Source organism: Furipterus horrens, unplaced genomic scaffold (assembly GCF_987537825.1).
Source record: "Furipterus horrens unplaced genomic scaffold, mFurHor1.1.pri manual_scaffold_3, whole genome shotgun sequence".
NCBI classification, from domain to species: domain Eukaryota; kingdom Metazoa; phylum Chordata; class Mammalia; order Chiroptera; family Furipteridae; genus Furipterus; species Furipterus horrens.
Genome location: NW_028327173.1, coordinates 195,760,232 through 195,774,489, shown reverse-complemented (window position 1 = coordinate 195,774,489; position 14,258 = coordinate 195,760,232). Strand labels below are relative to the sequence as shown.

At 43.8% G+C, this 14,258-nt stretch overlaps 1 protein-coding gene across 2 annotated transcripts in view; it reads left to right on the top strand.

Annotated features, from left to right (window-relative positions):
- Positions 1 to 14,258, top strand: part of STON2 (stonin 2) — an 88,372-nt gene that overhangs the window by 39,601 nt on the left and 34,513 nt on the right. Inside the window, exon 4 of one of the 2 annotated variants that reach the window (XM_090271267.1) lies at positions 1,070 to 1,240. The exons of the other annotated variant lie outside the window; for it this stretch is intronic. Coding sequence (XP_090127393.1) covers positions 1,070 to 1,240 — 171 coding nt within the window. The remainder of the gene's footprint in view (positions 1 to 1,069; positions 1,241 to 14,258) is intronic. 2 annotated transcript variants of the gene reach the window in all.

Sequence of the window (14,258 nt, the reverse complement as noted above, 5' to 3'; positions counted from 1 at the left end):
ATTTAAGAAAAGATGACCTAGCCTTAGGTGAAGTGCAATGACTGTTTCTTCAGGTCTGGAGGAAGACCTGCCTGGGGGTATGGGGTCACCATATTTAGTCTAAGATTCAGGCAGACTGGGGTCCAAATCTTGGGTCTTCCATTCATTAGCTGGCTGAGCCCGAGGCAGGTTGCCTCACCTCTGGGACTCTGTGTGTTCATTCACCTGTAAAAGAGAAACAATGATGCCTCCCTTTTAAGGGCATTTTCAGGATTAAAGGAGAGAAGTACCTGGACCTTTGTTAGTCTCCTCCTCCTCCTCCTCCTCCTCCTCCTCCTCCTCCTCCTCCTCCTCCTCCTCCTCCTCCTCCTGGGCTCCACTGATGCATCTCCCTCTATGGTAACACTGCCGTGCCTGCATTTATGAACACCCGCACTTACCAGAACAACTTACCGAAAGATGCCTCCATTTATGAAAGGCTTCATTTTAAGATTTATCAAAGGCCAGGGTATCAGGTAGCAAGCTTTCTTTTTATTTTTTTTTATTTTCAATGTGAATCCATTTCTAAAATCTTGATTTCCAGATACCTATTTCAAGAATGTGCCTCTTACACCAGGCAAAGAATCCTGTTTCTCTACAACTTAGAGCCTCAAAGATAGAGAAAATTTATTGTCTAAATCACATCCAGCTTTGACTGCTCCAGGCCATTCCAGGCCACTGCACCAAGGTAGCCCCTTCCCCTCACTTCCTTCGCCCGTGTCAATGCTCACAGTGGAAACCAATTTCAGAGTTCAGTTTTAAAGTGTGAGTGCTAAAAAAGCATTGCCTTTTTTTTCAAAGTAACCTTTGCATTAAGCCCTGGAATCTAATTACTCCAGTGTTATTAGCCTCCCCGAAGTACCCACGCCTGTGCAGACTGAGTTTAAAGTTCAGGAAGTATTAACAAAAGGAATCAGAAGCAAGATCTTGAGCCCTTTCTCTGAAGAATCTCGCTGTCTGCACCCTGCCTTTCCCTCCTCCTGGGTGTGCCTGCCTGGGAAGGCCAGTGAGTAACCTGCACATTTTTTTCATCTTGGCCCTTCCCACCCAGACGAGAGGACGGAGTGGCAGACAGGCAGGCAGACGGCGGTGAGTCCTGTTCAAGCACGCACGGATAATACCTCTACCCGCACCCCGGTCCTGGACCCCTCGCCACTCTCAACCCACTCCAGAAGGAGCCAGCGCCCCTGCGAGGGTCCGGTGGGGACCCCCACTTTCAATGGTAAGGGCTGCCAGCAGCAGGGCCACTTCATTCATCTTATTTGCTGTGGTGTTGGTGTTTCTCTTCTATTGTGTTTACATGGGAGAGTTTCTGATAGAACTGAAGGTGTTTTGTTAGGTTGATGGGTTAGTTCTCAGTCATCTCAAGACAAAGAAATGTCTTTTCCCAGCAGAATTTATTAGAACTTGTAACCTGATAGCCTGGCCTTGAAATAACACTTAATGTACTAATTACCTCTGGTTAGTACAACTTACACTTTTGGCCCCGTAGGGGGGAAAAAAATAAAAAACTGCATTGCTTATCAAATAGGTTTTGAAGAAGGAAAAGTGCTAAGGATTGTGGACATTTTATGGTCCTCTCTGACTGACTGAAAAGTAGCCTCGTTTGTTACCATAGCTTTAAAACAGACCGCGATGACATTTTGTCTCAAAACAAAACAGACCACGTGAACAGAAAACCCTGTTTAAAAGATTTCCATGTTGAATGAAATATGCCAGCGGAGGGTTTGGTCAAGGAGTTTAAAGATAACTTGGTCTAATTAAATGTAGATGAACATGGAAGTATTGAATTAAGTCTGGGAAGAAAAAAGTCAGATGCTCAACGTGGAATTCATGTGGTATTTGACAGAAAACAGATCTTTGCTCAGTGTGTTGAGAATTCTCTGAGTGAAGGGTCGGAAGGCACGTGGAGGAGGCTTGAGAGCAGGTTTGGTGTGTGGGGCCAGTGCCAAGGCCTTCTCCCTCGATGGCTGTGGGTGAGAGAGCAATTCAGAGTCATCAAGTGCTGCGTTCTTAACAGGCTTCTGATTTCAATATGTGTTCTAAACACAAGCTATTGATTGCACGGACATGTGAAGGAATACAACTGCTGCCTCTGGTTGCTGGTCTAGCCCAAACTTTCATACCTGGGGAGAGTTCAAGAAAAACGTTGTAGAAAAGATAAGGCTATGTTGTAATGTTAATTTGATATTATACTACGTAGTACATTTGAGATGGCCCTATTGTTTTTCCAGGCATGAGGAATTCTGTCTTGACTACGTTAGAGTGTGAAGATGCTGAGCTAAGGGGTTTTATAGGAGAATGGCCAAGAAACTGCAGTGGAAGTTGCCCAGCCAGGGGCATTCCCATGACACCTGAGAAAGTTTGTCCTATGCCCAGAAACCTGTATGGATGCAGCACAGGTTCTTTCTTGGCACCGCTGTGCGACCAATTTAAGGATTCTCTGTAAGCAGTAACCTGCACTTACCACATCTAGGTTTTTAGAGCAGCAATAAACAATAGCTCAAAAAAATGGTGTACCAAAAAGGGTATAAAGAACACACAGTCAGGGTACAAATCCGCTTCTTAGATTACGTACCCCTCTTTTTTGTTTTTTTAAAGTATATTTTATTGAATATGCTATTACAGTTGTTCCAATTTTCCCTTTTCCCTACTCTGCCTGGTACCCGCTTCCCTCAAGCATTCCCCCACCTTAGTTCATGTTCATGGGTCATGCATATAAGTTCTTTGGCTTCTTCATTTCCTATACTATTCTTAACATCCCCCTGTCTATTTTGTACCTAACAGTTATGCTTCTTAATCCTTTCCCCCCATTCTCCCCAATGCCCCTCCCAGCTGATAACCCTCCACAAGATCTCCATATCTATGATTCTGTTCCTATTCTGGTTGTTCGCTTAGGTTTTTTTTTTTCTTCTTTCTTCTTTTTTTTTTTTTAAGATTCAGCTGTTGATAGTTGTGAGTTTGTTGTCATTTTAATGTTCATAGTTTTAATCTTCTTCTTTTTCTTAAATAACTGCCTTTAACATTTCATATAATAATGTCTTGGTGATGATTACCTCCTTTTGTTTTACCTTGTCTGCAAAGCACTTTATCTGCCCTTCCATTCTAAATGATAGCTTTGCTGGATAGAGTAATCTTTGTTGTAAGTCCTTGCTTTTCATCACTTTGAATACTTCTTGCCAGTCCCTTCTTGCCTGAAAAATATTTTTTTCTTTGAGAAATCAGCTGACAGTCTTATAGGAACTCCTTTGTAGGTAACTCGCTGCTTTTAAGATTCTGTTTTTTATCTTTAACCTTTCACATTTTACTTATGATGTGTCTTGGTGTGGTCCTCCTTGGGTCTAGCTTGTTTGGGACTCTCTGTGCTTCCTGGACTTGTATGTCTATTTCCTTTACCAAATTAAGAAAGTTTTCTGTCATTATTTTTTCAAGTTTTCAGTTTCTTGCTCTTCCTCTTCTCCTTCAGGCATCCCTATGATTTGGATGTTGGCACTTTTGGAGATGTCCCAGAGTCTTCTTATACTATCCTCTTTTTCTGAATTCTTGTTTCTTCTTTCTGTTCTGGTTGAATGTTTATTTCTTCCTTATGTTCCAAATAGTTGATGTGAATCCTGGCTTCCTTCCTTTCACCGTTGTTTCCCTGTATATTTTTCTTCATTTCACTCAGTGTAACCTTCATTTCTTCCTTTATGTTGTTGCCATTCTCAGTGAGTCCTCTGAGCATCCTTAGGGGTTTTGAACTCTGCATCTGATAGGTTGGCTATCTCTGTTTCTTTTAGTTCTTTTTCTGGGGTTTTGTTCTGCTCTTTCCTTTGGGCCATATTTCTTTATCTCCTCAATTTGGCAACCTCCCTGTGTTTGTTTTTGTGTATTAGGTAGAGCTGCTTTGACTCCCTGTCTTAGCACCCCTGTGAAGTTGTATGGGGTGGAGCCTTAGGTAATTGCCAGGGTAGGGCCACCCACTTCACTGCATTGTGGCTCTGTGTGGGGGAGGGCTTAGAGAGGGGACAGTGCCACTGGAGGTTTGCTGGGCACTTACCCTGTTTCCAGTCATTTCACTCACTTCCCGTATGCGACTCGCGCCCTTTCAGCTGTTGCCTTGGTGAATGCCAGAGTGGGTGGGTTTACGTATGCTCTAAATGCATGCAGGCCCTTTCTACAGACTTTCCTGAGAAATCAGCAGTGTCTTTTGCTGCCCCAACCCCCACCGGTTTTTACAGCCAGAAGTTATGGGGCTTTATCCTCCCAGTGTTGGGACCCTGGGCTGTGTGGTCTGGCCTGGGGCTGAGATCACTCGTTCCCAAGGTATCCCTCCTGATTTTTATCCACCACTTGTGAAGGTGGGACCACCATTCCGCTGCCTCTCCAGGCCACACTGCATCTCCTTGCCTTTCCACCCCTCCTGCCCATCTGGATGAATGGTTGGTTAAATCCTTGGTTGTCAGACTTCCATACAGTTTGATTTTCTGGGAGTTCTGGGTGTTGTTTGTTTAGATGTTAGTTGTAATTGTTCTTGTGGCTGTATGAGGAGGCAAAGCATGTCTACCTACACCTCCATCTCGACTGGAAGTCTAGATTACATACCCCTCTTCTAAGTTTCAGGAAAGTACAGTATTTTGTTTTTGTTGTTGTTGTTGAAATCAGTAATTCTTCAGCATTGCCATTATAATATTCCTTTGGTGATAATGCTAGTAGTTTTCTTTCTTATAGTTTAGGTTTCCCTTTGGCTAATAAATGAAAAGCATAGATTGACTGCAGTCCAATCAGCCAGCTCTTTAGAAGACAACCAAGAATCCCACTTATTTTGCCAAGTGAGCAAGAGATGGGGTGGGAGCCATTATGATGATTTTACTGGATATACAAGGTTTAAATTTGTGACTTTTTCAGTTACGGCTGAAAAATAAATGGATGCCACTTCAAGCCATTCATGGGGTTAACAATACTGATAACTCTCTGGCCCTTGTAGGCATATGCACTTCGCATACTATGCATCACAGTGTAGAAATATCGTGATCCCCTCCAAACCCACGTCTCTCCCAGCCCTGGTGCTCAGGAGTAGATTACAGAATACAGTCCAGAAGAGTAGAAGAGAGTGAGTAGCATTTCCTGCTGATGGCTTATTCTGCACAGTTTCAGAACTTCCTAGGTTTTCTTCATAAACCCAGTTGAATGCAGTTTCTTCTTAAATTTGGCTTTTTTGAGGCATCTTCATGGCGAGTTTAGGATTTGTTTTTATTTCATTGTGTTTTTCATCCACCCCTTTTGTTTAGTCTTTTAGGCAGTGATCCTACCAAGCAGAATGAAAACTGACCTTACAAATGGGAAGCAAACTGTGTACTTTCAACAACCTTGCCTTTGAGCGGCACATGCTGTCTCCTCCCACTCTCTGTATCTCTCCCCTAGAGCTGGCAGGCAGGCACTACCCAGCTGCAGCCACTTCTCTGCCATCCTGTGTTTCCTGGTTTCTGGAATTCATTTCTCCACCACCCCCTTCTGTCCCAGCCTTCCCAACTTGGTGTTTAGAGAATTTAAATGGAGCTAACCAAAAGGTCATGGTGATTTAAAAAAAATGACAACGGAAAGCAGAACCTTAGTTGTAGGGATGCTGTAACAACTACAGCTGCACCGCAGCCGGGCTGCATCTTAGGGCCTGTGTCCGGGAAAAGAGCTGTGAATTCAGCCACCGCCGTCTCAGTGCGTGCCCTAAGCGGTCACAGTCAGGGCCAAGGTGAGCGAAGTCAGCAAGGGAGTGAGGAGGCCTTAATCAGCAGCTGGTGACTAAAGTATAATTAGCCTCAGGCTGTAATCTTCAATGAGCTCCAGTTTCCTGCTCCTCGGGGCTTTTTGCTGGTCTTGTGTATTATCATTTTCCTATAATATTTCTTATGAGTGTTGGTGCTCCTCATGGTAATGCTGTGGGTCCTTCGGAGGATGTAGCCCTGATGATCATTTGGCCACATTTCATCTGTAGGCATACCCTAACCCAGAAAGAGAACCTGTCCTGAACAAATCCTCATGAGGATGGCATGTCATCCACGTCACCTTTAAAAACCCCAAAGGATGATATAAGAGAGAGAGTAAATAGATTTCTTTTGCTTTAGTTTGAGACCGAGATTTTGAGGATTAACTAAGATGCGTATGTGTGCAGGCAGGAGTAGAAATGAGGAGTAACTGATGAAACTTCAATCTGATGATTCTGTAAATTTTTGAGATGAGGGTAAAAACTTGGGCTCACACTCAGAAATCACCTTTGGCTTCAGGTGCTATTTTTCTCCCATTACATTAGGTGTGTAATAAATTGGGTGCCAGAATGGCCCCAGTGATTCCCCTCTTTGAATCTAGCCCCTCGTGATATAGCTTTGTAGCTCCTCTTATCAAGAGGCAGGATCTGTTTCTCCTGTCCTTGAACCTGGTCTTGGCCTTGAACTTTGGCCAGAGGAATGTGCAGAAGTAAAGGTTTGCATTGTACTGGACCCCAGCCTAGGTCTTAAGAGGCCTTGTACATCTCTGCTTGTTCCCTTGGGATCAAGCCCAGTCACTATGTGGATACCCCTGGACTTGCTTGCTGTGGCCCAGAGACTCTTGTCACCGCAAGTGACAGCAATCTTGTGCCAGACATGTGTGTGAGTGAGGCAATCCTAGACCAGCCAGCTGACCTCAGACATGAATGGGCCCAGCAGAGATCAGACAAACTGATCCAGATCCACAGACTCATGAACAATAATCAATGCTTATTGTTTTAAGCTACTAGTTTTGGAATAGTTTGTTATGCCAACAATAACTAATGGATATATGTGGTCTTTTGGAGATGGGCCCTCTGTAGTCACCTTTGGGATTATTAATGTAATCATGAATGCTTAGTGCAAATCAACATGAGATTTGATCCCTAGATGGAGGGGTTCTATTGGGAGGTGGGGCAATTCTTGTCATCATCAGCATTACTTTGAGACCGGTGTTTTTTGTTGTTTTGTTTTGTTTTGTTTTTGACAACACAGATGCCTGGGCCTTGTGTCAGAGTTTTCAACTAAATATAAATGGAGACTAGGAATTTAGAAAGTACTGGGGCTAAGTTTGAAAACAAATAATCCAATGGTCTTGTCAGTCCCGTCTATTACTAAAAGATACAATGATTCCACTTCATCTTTACTTGGCAAATAAAACTGAGGTGGTTCAGAGTTCATTTATAACTTGGTATACTTCCAGCTGCATAAGTAAACTCTGTAATCACCTTTGGGCTAGTGCCTATTGACCTGATCCTAGATGGGGAAAAATAATTCACATATGCAGATTGACAGCTGGGATTGTGTGTTGCTTACTACTGCATCCCCTGGAATTTAGAACGTGGTATGGCTTCCATGAAGATATCTTCGGTATTGGGGATGTAATAGGGTCTAGCATTGAGGACCTTATAATCTAATGGGGAAAAAAATCAGAGATCCATTACTTATGTATTAAGAAAACAAAGAAAACAGTGCTTTAACCCTTAAACTGCAAGTGAATTTTTACTATAGTGGGTCTGTCAGTTAGTGAGTGTATCAATTGTTGCTACAAAAATGCTGCATTACAAACAAGCACAAAATCTCGTGGCATACAACAACATGCTTTTTTATTAACCCCTTTGTGTACAAGTTGGAGTAGGAGAGCCAGCTGATCTTGGTGGGGCTTTGCTGGGGTGACTTTACTCCTTGTGTCCCTCATCCTCCTTCTGGGACTAGCTCTCAGCTGAGGCTTGTTCTTCTCATGGTGAAGGCAGACACACAAGAGCACAAGCCACAAGGAGCAAACTCATTACATGCTTCTGGCATGTCAGTAATCTATTAACAATCTGTTGGCCAAAGCAAGTCACGTGCCCAAGTCCATTGTCAAAGGGCAGGGAACTTTATATTTTCAGAGAGAAACTGCAAAGTCATGTGGCAGAAGTCATGAATGCTGAGAGGGGTGGAGATTTAGGGCCATTAAAGTTGGCCTGCATGGTGGGAGAAGGACATGGGGGGTGGAGGGAGATTCACTTTTTCCTATTTAGAAAAGGTGGTGAAGTCATAGCTGGACCCCAGGGTAACCAAGAGGCAGAGAGTGTCTGTCATTTGCAACCAGCCTGTTCCTTGTAATGTGGAAGAAGCATCAGCCTCTTTACTATTATGATCCGTTCAATGGAATTTTAAAGGGAAAAGAATTCCAGCAAGTACCTCAAAGTTGGTAGGTGCAAAGATGGCCCTGGAATCTCAACAGAATGGCTCCATTTCCGTTCTCGCTCTGTCCTCCAAAATGTAAAGGCCGTGGACCACTGCCCGTCTCCAGGATGGGCATTACTTGGAGTAGAGTCTTTACTTCAGATTACACAATATTCCTTTACTATCATCACTTCTTTCTGGGGCAAAACAAACCAGTTTCTATCTAGTCCAAACACCTGGGGCTGTTTCCCCAGCCCTAGCCCAACATTGCTCTGATTAAAACAGATTTTGGTGAATGTCCTCCCCTGATGGCCTCTTTCTCCCTGATTTGTTTTATGAAAGGTTTGTAGCCTGTGCCTTTGGTTCAGATAAGAAACCAGTGTTCTAAAATATGATTGAGGTTCTCAGATATTCTCCAGCGTTTTACTGAGAAAAGTAATGGAGTACTTTATTGCAGGCCACTGATTTATCAGCATTGCTATTGATCATTCTATGCCTTTGGAACTGTGTGGTGTCTCAAATTCACCTGTGAGGCAATTGGGGTATGAAGGATTATGTAACTTCCCCGAGGCCACGTCTACTGGCCAACCAGGATTAGCAACCTGTCCTCTCAGTTTTTCAGCTTTTGTGTGGCAATCTGATTGATGCTGCCTTGTCTCACAAAAAGCATATGAGGATATCATTACCTACTGAGCTTACTCTTCTAAGAAACCCCGCCCTCCCAGTATTTGTGTTCCATGGAAAACAAGGAAGTCTAGCAGGGAGGTATTCAATGATAATGAGATTTCCCCACCACAGTGTTAGGGGAACTAAGGTGGAATAAAGGTAATTTCTAAATTGTATTTCCTGAGGTTACTGTCTTGAACACAAAAATAAATCAGGGTGGGTGGGGACTCTTTAGAAGACCGCCTCGAGACTATGCTTCTTCCGTGTATTTTCTGAGCCTTCATCTGCCATTTTTGTCGCCTGGTGAGTGTTCAGCTGCTGGTTGCAGTCGTTCTCTGACAGACAGTGCTATTTGGGTTTATGTGGGAAACTGATCTGATTAAACAACACGTTTAAACTAATGCTTTGTAGGAGGCTTGATATGAGTGGAGCCAACATTCTATTCGTATTTTTGTCAGGTTAACACATGCAAACAAGCAGATCATTGCTGTGGCCCCAAATGGGTAAGGTCTGCTACAATTAATGTATAAACTGATTATCTTGAATAGGTTGTTTCCATTCTGGTGATGGCTTTGCTGAAAACCTCATGTGCCTCCCATACAACACTGATGCTGCATAATATATTGTGACTTTAGCAATGATTTAATATCCTACCCCTCCTCTTGCTCAATGCCAGGGCCAACTCTGCATTGTTTTCCACTGAAAACCTAGGAGCCAGCATAACAGAATCTAGATTAATAGCTACCGGATGAATGAATGAGTGAGTAAATGCTAGGAGTACAACATACAGCTCCTAAGACCCATTTAGGATTTTTCCCTAGGTGTTTCTACCCCTGAGAAAGGGCAGTGAAGGGTTAATGTTCTCCTTGGAGCTGAAGGGATTTGGATATGGATCTGGCTCAAATCACATTCTTTCTGCTACTATAGCAACAGGTTGAGAATTTTGCTAGCACTGCCTACGTTGGAAATGCCTGTGTGCAGGCGACTTCTTTGTCTGGGGGACGACTGCTTTTTTCTATGATGTTTCAATGAAGCAGCTTCTTTGCAGAGGCAAAGAGGCCAGTACAAAGCAGCGGCTAAGAATCATGGAAAGGCAGAGAGAGACCTTGTTTTGATTGGAGGGACATTGCCAATCTTTTGTCCTCTGAAGAGGTGTGAGGTGGGGAAGGAATTGGTTTCATCTGATAGCACCTTTTTCTCTCCCTTCTTAATGAGGCCTCTCTTCTGAGGGACACCCCCTGGCAGTATTTGGAAAACTTTCTCTCACTGTCATTGCTTAACAAGCAGAGTGACAGTTAAGCACTCATGTTCACTTCTAAGTTTGGAGAGGCCAGAAGGGACCAGAATGTAGGTTGTCCCCTCTGCATTCACCACTTTTTCTAATCAGCTCTGAACCTGCATTGTCTCCTGAGAAGGACAGCTAACCAAGAGTGAGCAATGGAGACGTAATTTTTTACTTGGTGTAGCAATGTCGTAAAGAGAGGAAAGAAAACAAGGAAGCTGCGCAGGAAAGTTGCTTAGGTGGTATTAACTTCCCAGGAGGCTTCCCAGACTCTGAAAAAATGGCCAGCCTGTTACTCAGGGCTGCTGCTTGGGTTATCTCAGGTACGGTGATAACCATAGTTTAGGGCTAGTTGGAGTTCTTGCTGGGCTAATGGATGAAGTCAGTACGCAGTCAGTATCACTTTGGGTTGACTTATCACGTTGCACCTTACTGTTATCACTTCTCCATATTGTTTTCAATTTGCACAAAGATGGGGAAATCTGCCTGGTTCACTCTTTGTTCCTGGTTTACAAGTGTATTTTGGTGAAAAATACCTGAACATATCGAGCCATTCTTCAGAAGCAGTACTGTATTAAAAGTTTAATTTTAAAAACCTTTTATCCCCAACCCCCTACATGCTATTTGAATGTGGGATAAGCCCTTGATCATGTGTGGACCAAAAAAAATTAATACCTTTCCTCCCACCTTCTAAGTTCTTCCTGCTGGGCTATTAAATTAACAGAGAAATTAACAGGAGAAAATCAAATTGTAATACATATGCACGGAGAATTCACATCAGCATGAAAATCCCAAAGATAGTGAGGCAACATTGGGTATATATGGCATTTTGAACAAAGGAGAAGAGGTTGTCAGGGGTTGGGGAGGCAAACGGTGGGGATGGGGTGTGAGATTTCAGAAGGGGCAACGGGTGATTGACAGGTAGTTGAGGAAGAGCTGAACACATGGCAGGAAAATCCTTGTTAGTCAACTTAGAAACAGTGGGCGCTGCGGGTGTCCGGCTAACATGCCCCTGCCTGAAAGCCCTCTACTTACCATACCTAATTCAATTTTGGCTAGGTGAAATCCTAAGATTTCCTTCCTGAAGCAGGTTTCTCTGTCTGAATCTCTTGGGCAGGAAAGGGGGGAGGGTCAAATGTTCCTTCTGAGTCTTCTTTCTTTTTCTTTCTTCATTTTTTTAGATTTTATTTACTTATTTTTAAAAATTTTACTTTTATTTAATTTTAGAGAGAGGGGAAAGGAGGAAGATAGAAAGGGAGAGAAACATGATGTCTGAGAGAAACAGCGATTGGTTGTCTCTCTCACACCCCCAACTGGGGACTTGGCATGTGCCCTGCCTGGGAATTGAACCAGCAACCTTTTGGTCCACAGGCCAGCGCTCAGGCCACTGAGCCACACCAGCCAGGGCTTCAGTCTTGTTTCTTTATTTTCTTTCTTCTCTTTCTTTCTTTCTTCCTTTCTTTTTTAAAGATTTTTATTGATTTATTTATAGAGAGAGGGGAAGCGAGGGAGAAAGAGAGGGAGAGAAACATCAATGTGTGGTTGCCTCTCACACACCTGTAACTGGGGACCTGGCCTGCAACCCAGGCACGTACCTGGACTGGGAATTGAACCAGTGACCCTTTGGTTCGCAGGCCAGCATTCAGCCCACTGAGCCACACCAGCCAGGGCCTTGTTCCTTAGTAACCATCTTAAACTCCATAACCAAAGGGCAGCTTCAGGGTGATAAAACTTTGGTCCTCTTCAATCTTCATGTCTCAAGATCCTGTCGTCATTCCCTTTCAGTGTGTTTTGCCATGGCTGCTGCTCTTCCGGTTGTGATGTAGTCCAAAGTGGGCTGGGAGCCGGAGTGGCCTCGCACAGCTCCTACGGGGATTTTAATCCCAGTGCTTGTAAAATGAAAGATTAGGATGACATTTCTAGGATTTCTTTTACACCTCTCCCACACACCGAGAAAGTGGTACTCCAGCTGCTTTAAAGTAGAAAAAGCCTTCATTTTGTCGAATGTTTTATGATTTCAACTCCCTTACTTCCTATTCAATGTCCCATCCTCGGGGAATCCTACTGTGGCCCCCCAGGCTGATCAGGGCTCCCAGGCTATGTTTTCTGATAAGTGTGTTCTTTCTTTCCATCACATTTATTACAGTTTGTAATTATCTATTTCTTGGGTGTCTTTTTTTTTTTTTTTTTTTAAATCAATTTTCTCTCATGCCCATGAGACTGCGGACTCTGCGAGACAAGCACCAACTGTTTGTTCTTCATTGATTTTACATATCGGGAACACTCAATAAACTTTTGTTGAATGACTGAAGGTGCTGCGTTAGGCTTCATGGAGGATGCAAAGATGAGACTATATCAGAGTCTTTGCTCGTAAGATCCACTTTCCCTATTTTTCTTCTCTTCTTCTACCATCCCACCTCATACACAAAGAATGCTGTAAAAAGTCAAAACAAAACCAACGCCCTGGGTTCTGGTTACAGATGTGATGACTAGATAGGTCAGTGGGGGTCAAGAAAATAACTTTTCTCCCACCTTTCTAAGTTCTTCTAACTGGGCTAAAAGTCAAGTTAACATGAGTCCAATTAACAAGAAAAAAATGTCCAAAACTTATTACGAATATATAGCAGGTGTAACAAGGCAGGAGGAGGCCATCCCTAAATTCCCCACAGCCCCCGGTTTGGGGAATGGGGGAAGGAAATAATACAGCTTTTAAGGTATTTTGCACATCTATGGCTGGTAACTAGTTTCTTAGTTATGCAGATAGTTGTGGCTACTGTCTGGTGCCAGGGAGATGGGAGGAACACTGACCATAGAGTGGTGGTGGAGAGCTCACGGGGCCTGCGTGGGATTTGTGCGGGTGGTCATGACTGGTCACCTTATCCACTGGGTCACAGGCCATGGTTAGGATTTAAACGAAAAGCAGCAGCCATTTCGCACATGCTGGACCACTAGGTTTGAGAGACTGCAGAGGGACCCCACCAGCCCGCCATGAAGTCTGACAGGAAGAAGGGCTCCCGTCTGCCATGAGAAGCAGCACAACGCAAGGAGCGTGTTAGAGGAGCATGATGGAGCAGCAGGTTGTAGCAGCCGTGTGAAAAGAAGTAGCTACGCGGTTTACAGTCAGGATCCGGCCATGCAGCCTGGGGTAGTAAGAGAGCAGGTATGTTGCTGCTTTGATCGTGCAGCTAACTCCGAAGCCACTGAGGACTCTGCCTTGCAGTCCCAGACTCTATCTGGACTCTTGGAACTCGGGACATAAGAAGAGGACACTCTTAGGACTTGTGCTTTTTTGGACTTCACCATGATCCAGTGTAACATGGCACATGTTTTCCTGGACTATTAGATGGAGGCTGAAGACAATGTACCCCAGATCCTGAAGGACAGAGCTGACCGATAAGGGATGGGGAACTTCTGGGCATGTTTCTGGCTTTAGCCTTTTGGGGAGCAAGGGAAGTGCTGGATCTTGTGGGAAGACAGGGCTCTGAGCTGAAGTGCTTCCAGCCTGCCTTGGTGCTTGGTTCCTTTGGGAGCTTAAACTGCAGTCAGACTGTATCCCACCCAAAGCCATTTCAGGAGGGAGGAATGACTAAAACAATCACATTATCTCCTTCTTTTATGAGGAGGGAGGAATTTTAGCCAAGAATGCAAGGTGTGCTTACACTACCACAAATTCAACAGGCACACACCACACACACACACACACACTCTCTCTCTCTCTCTCTCTCTCTCTCTCTCTCTCTCTCTCTCTGCTTACTCACCTACTTAGACGGAGATAGTATGGTATGCCATGTTGGCCGAAGGCCAGGAAATAACTGTTGGGTTGGCAAGTAGCGAAGCCATAAGGCTTATATGTTGCACTGGGTAATATTAATGGGCCACTTCTTCATTTATAAAAATATATGCAACAAAGATAATATATAGGAATATGGCTCTTTCCTACTTGATGTCCCCTAGGTAGTTCCAGAGAAGGTCAGTTATAAGCAGGCTCTTGGATTCCTAGGGATGTGCCTCTTCTAGACCTATCAGGAATAAATACCAGTTTAACAAAATGCTTTACAAAGTAAATTCTTTTGTTTTCACTGGCAAAGCTTCTCTTAAATCTCAGCTCTATCACATTTTAA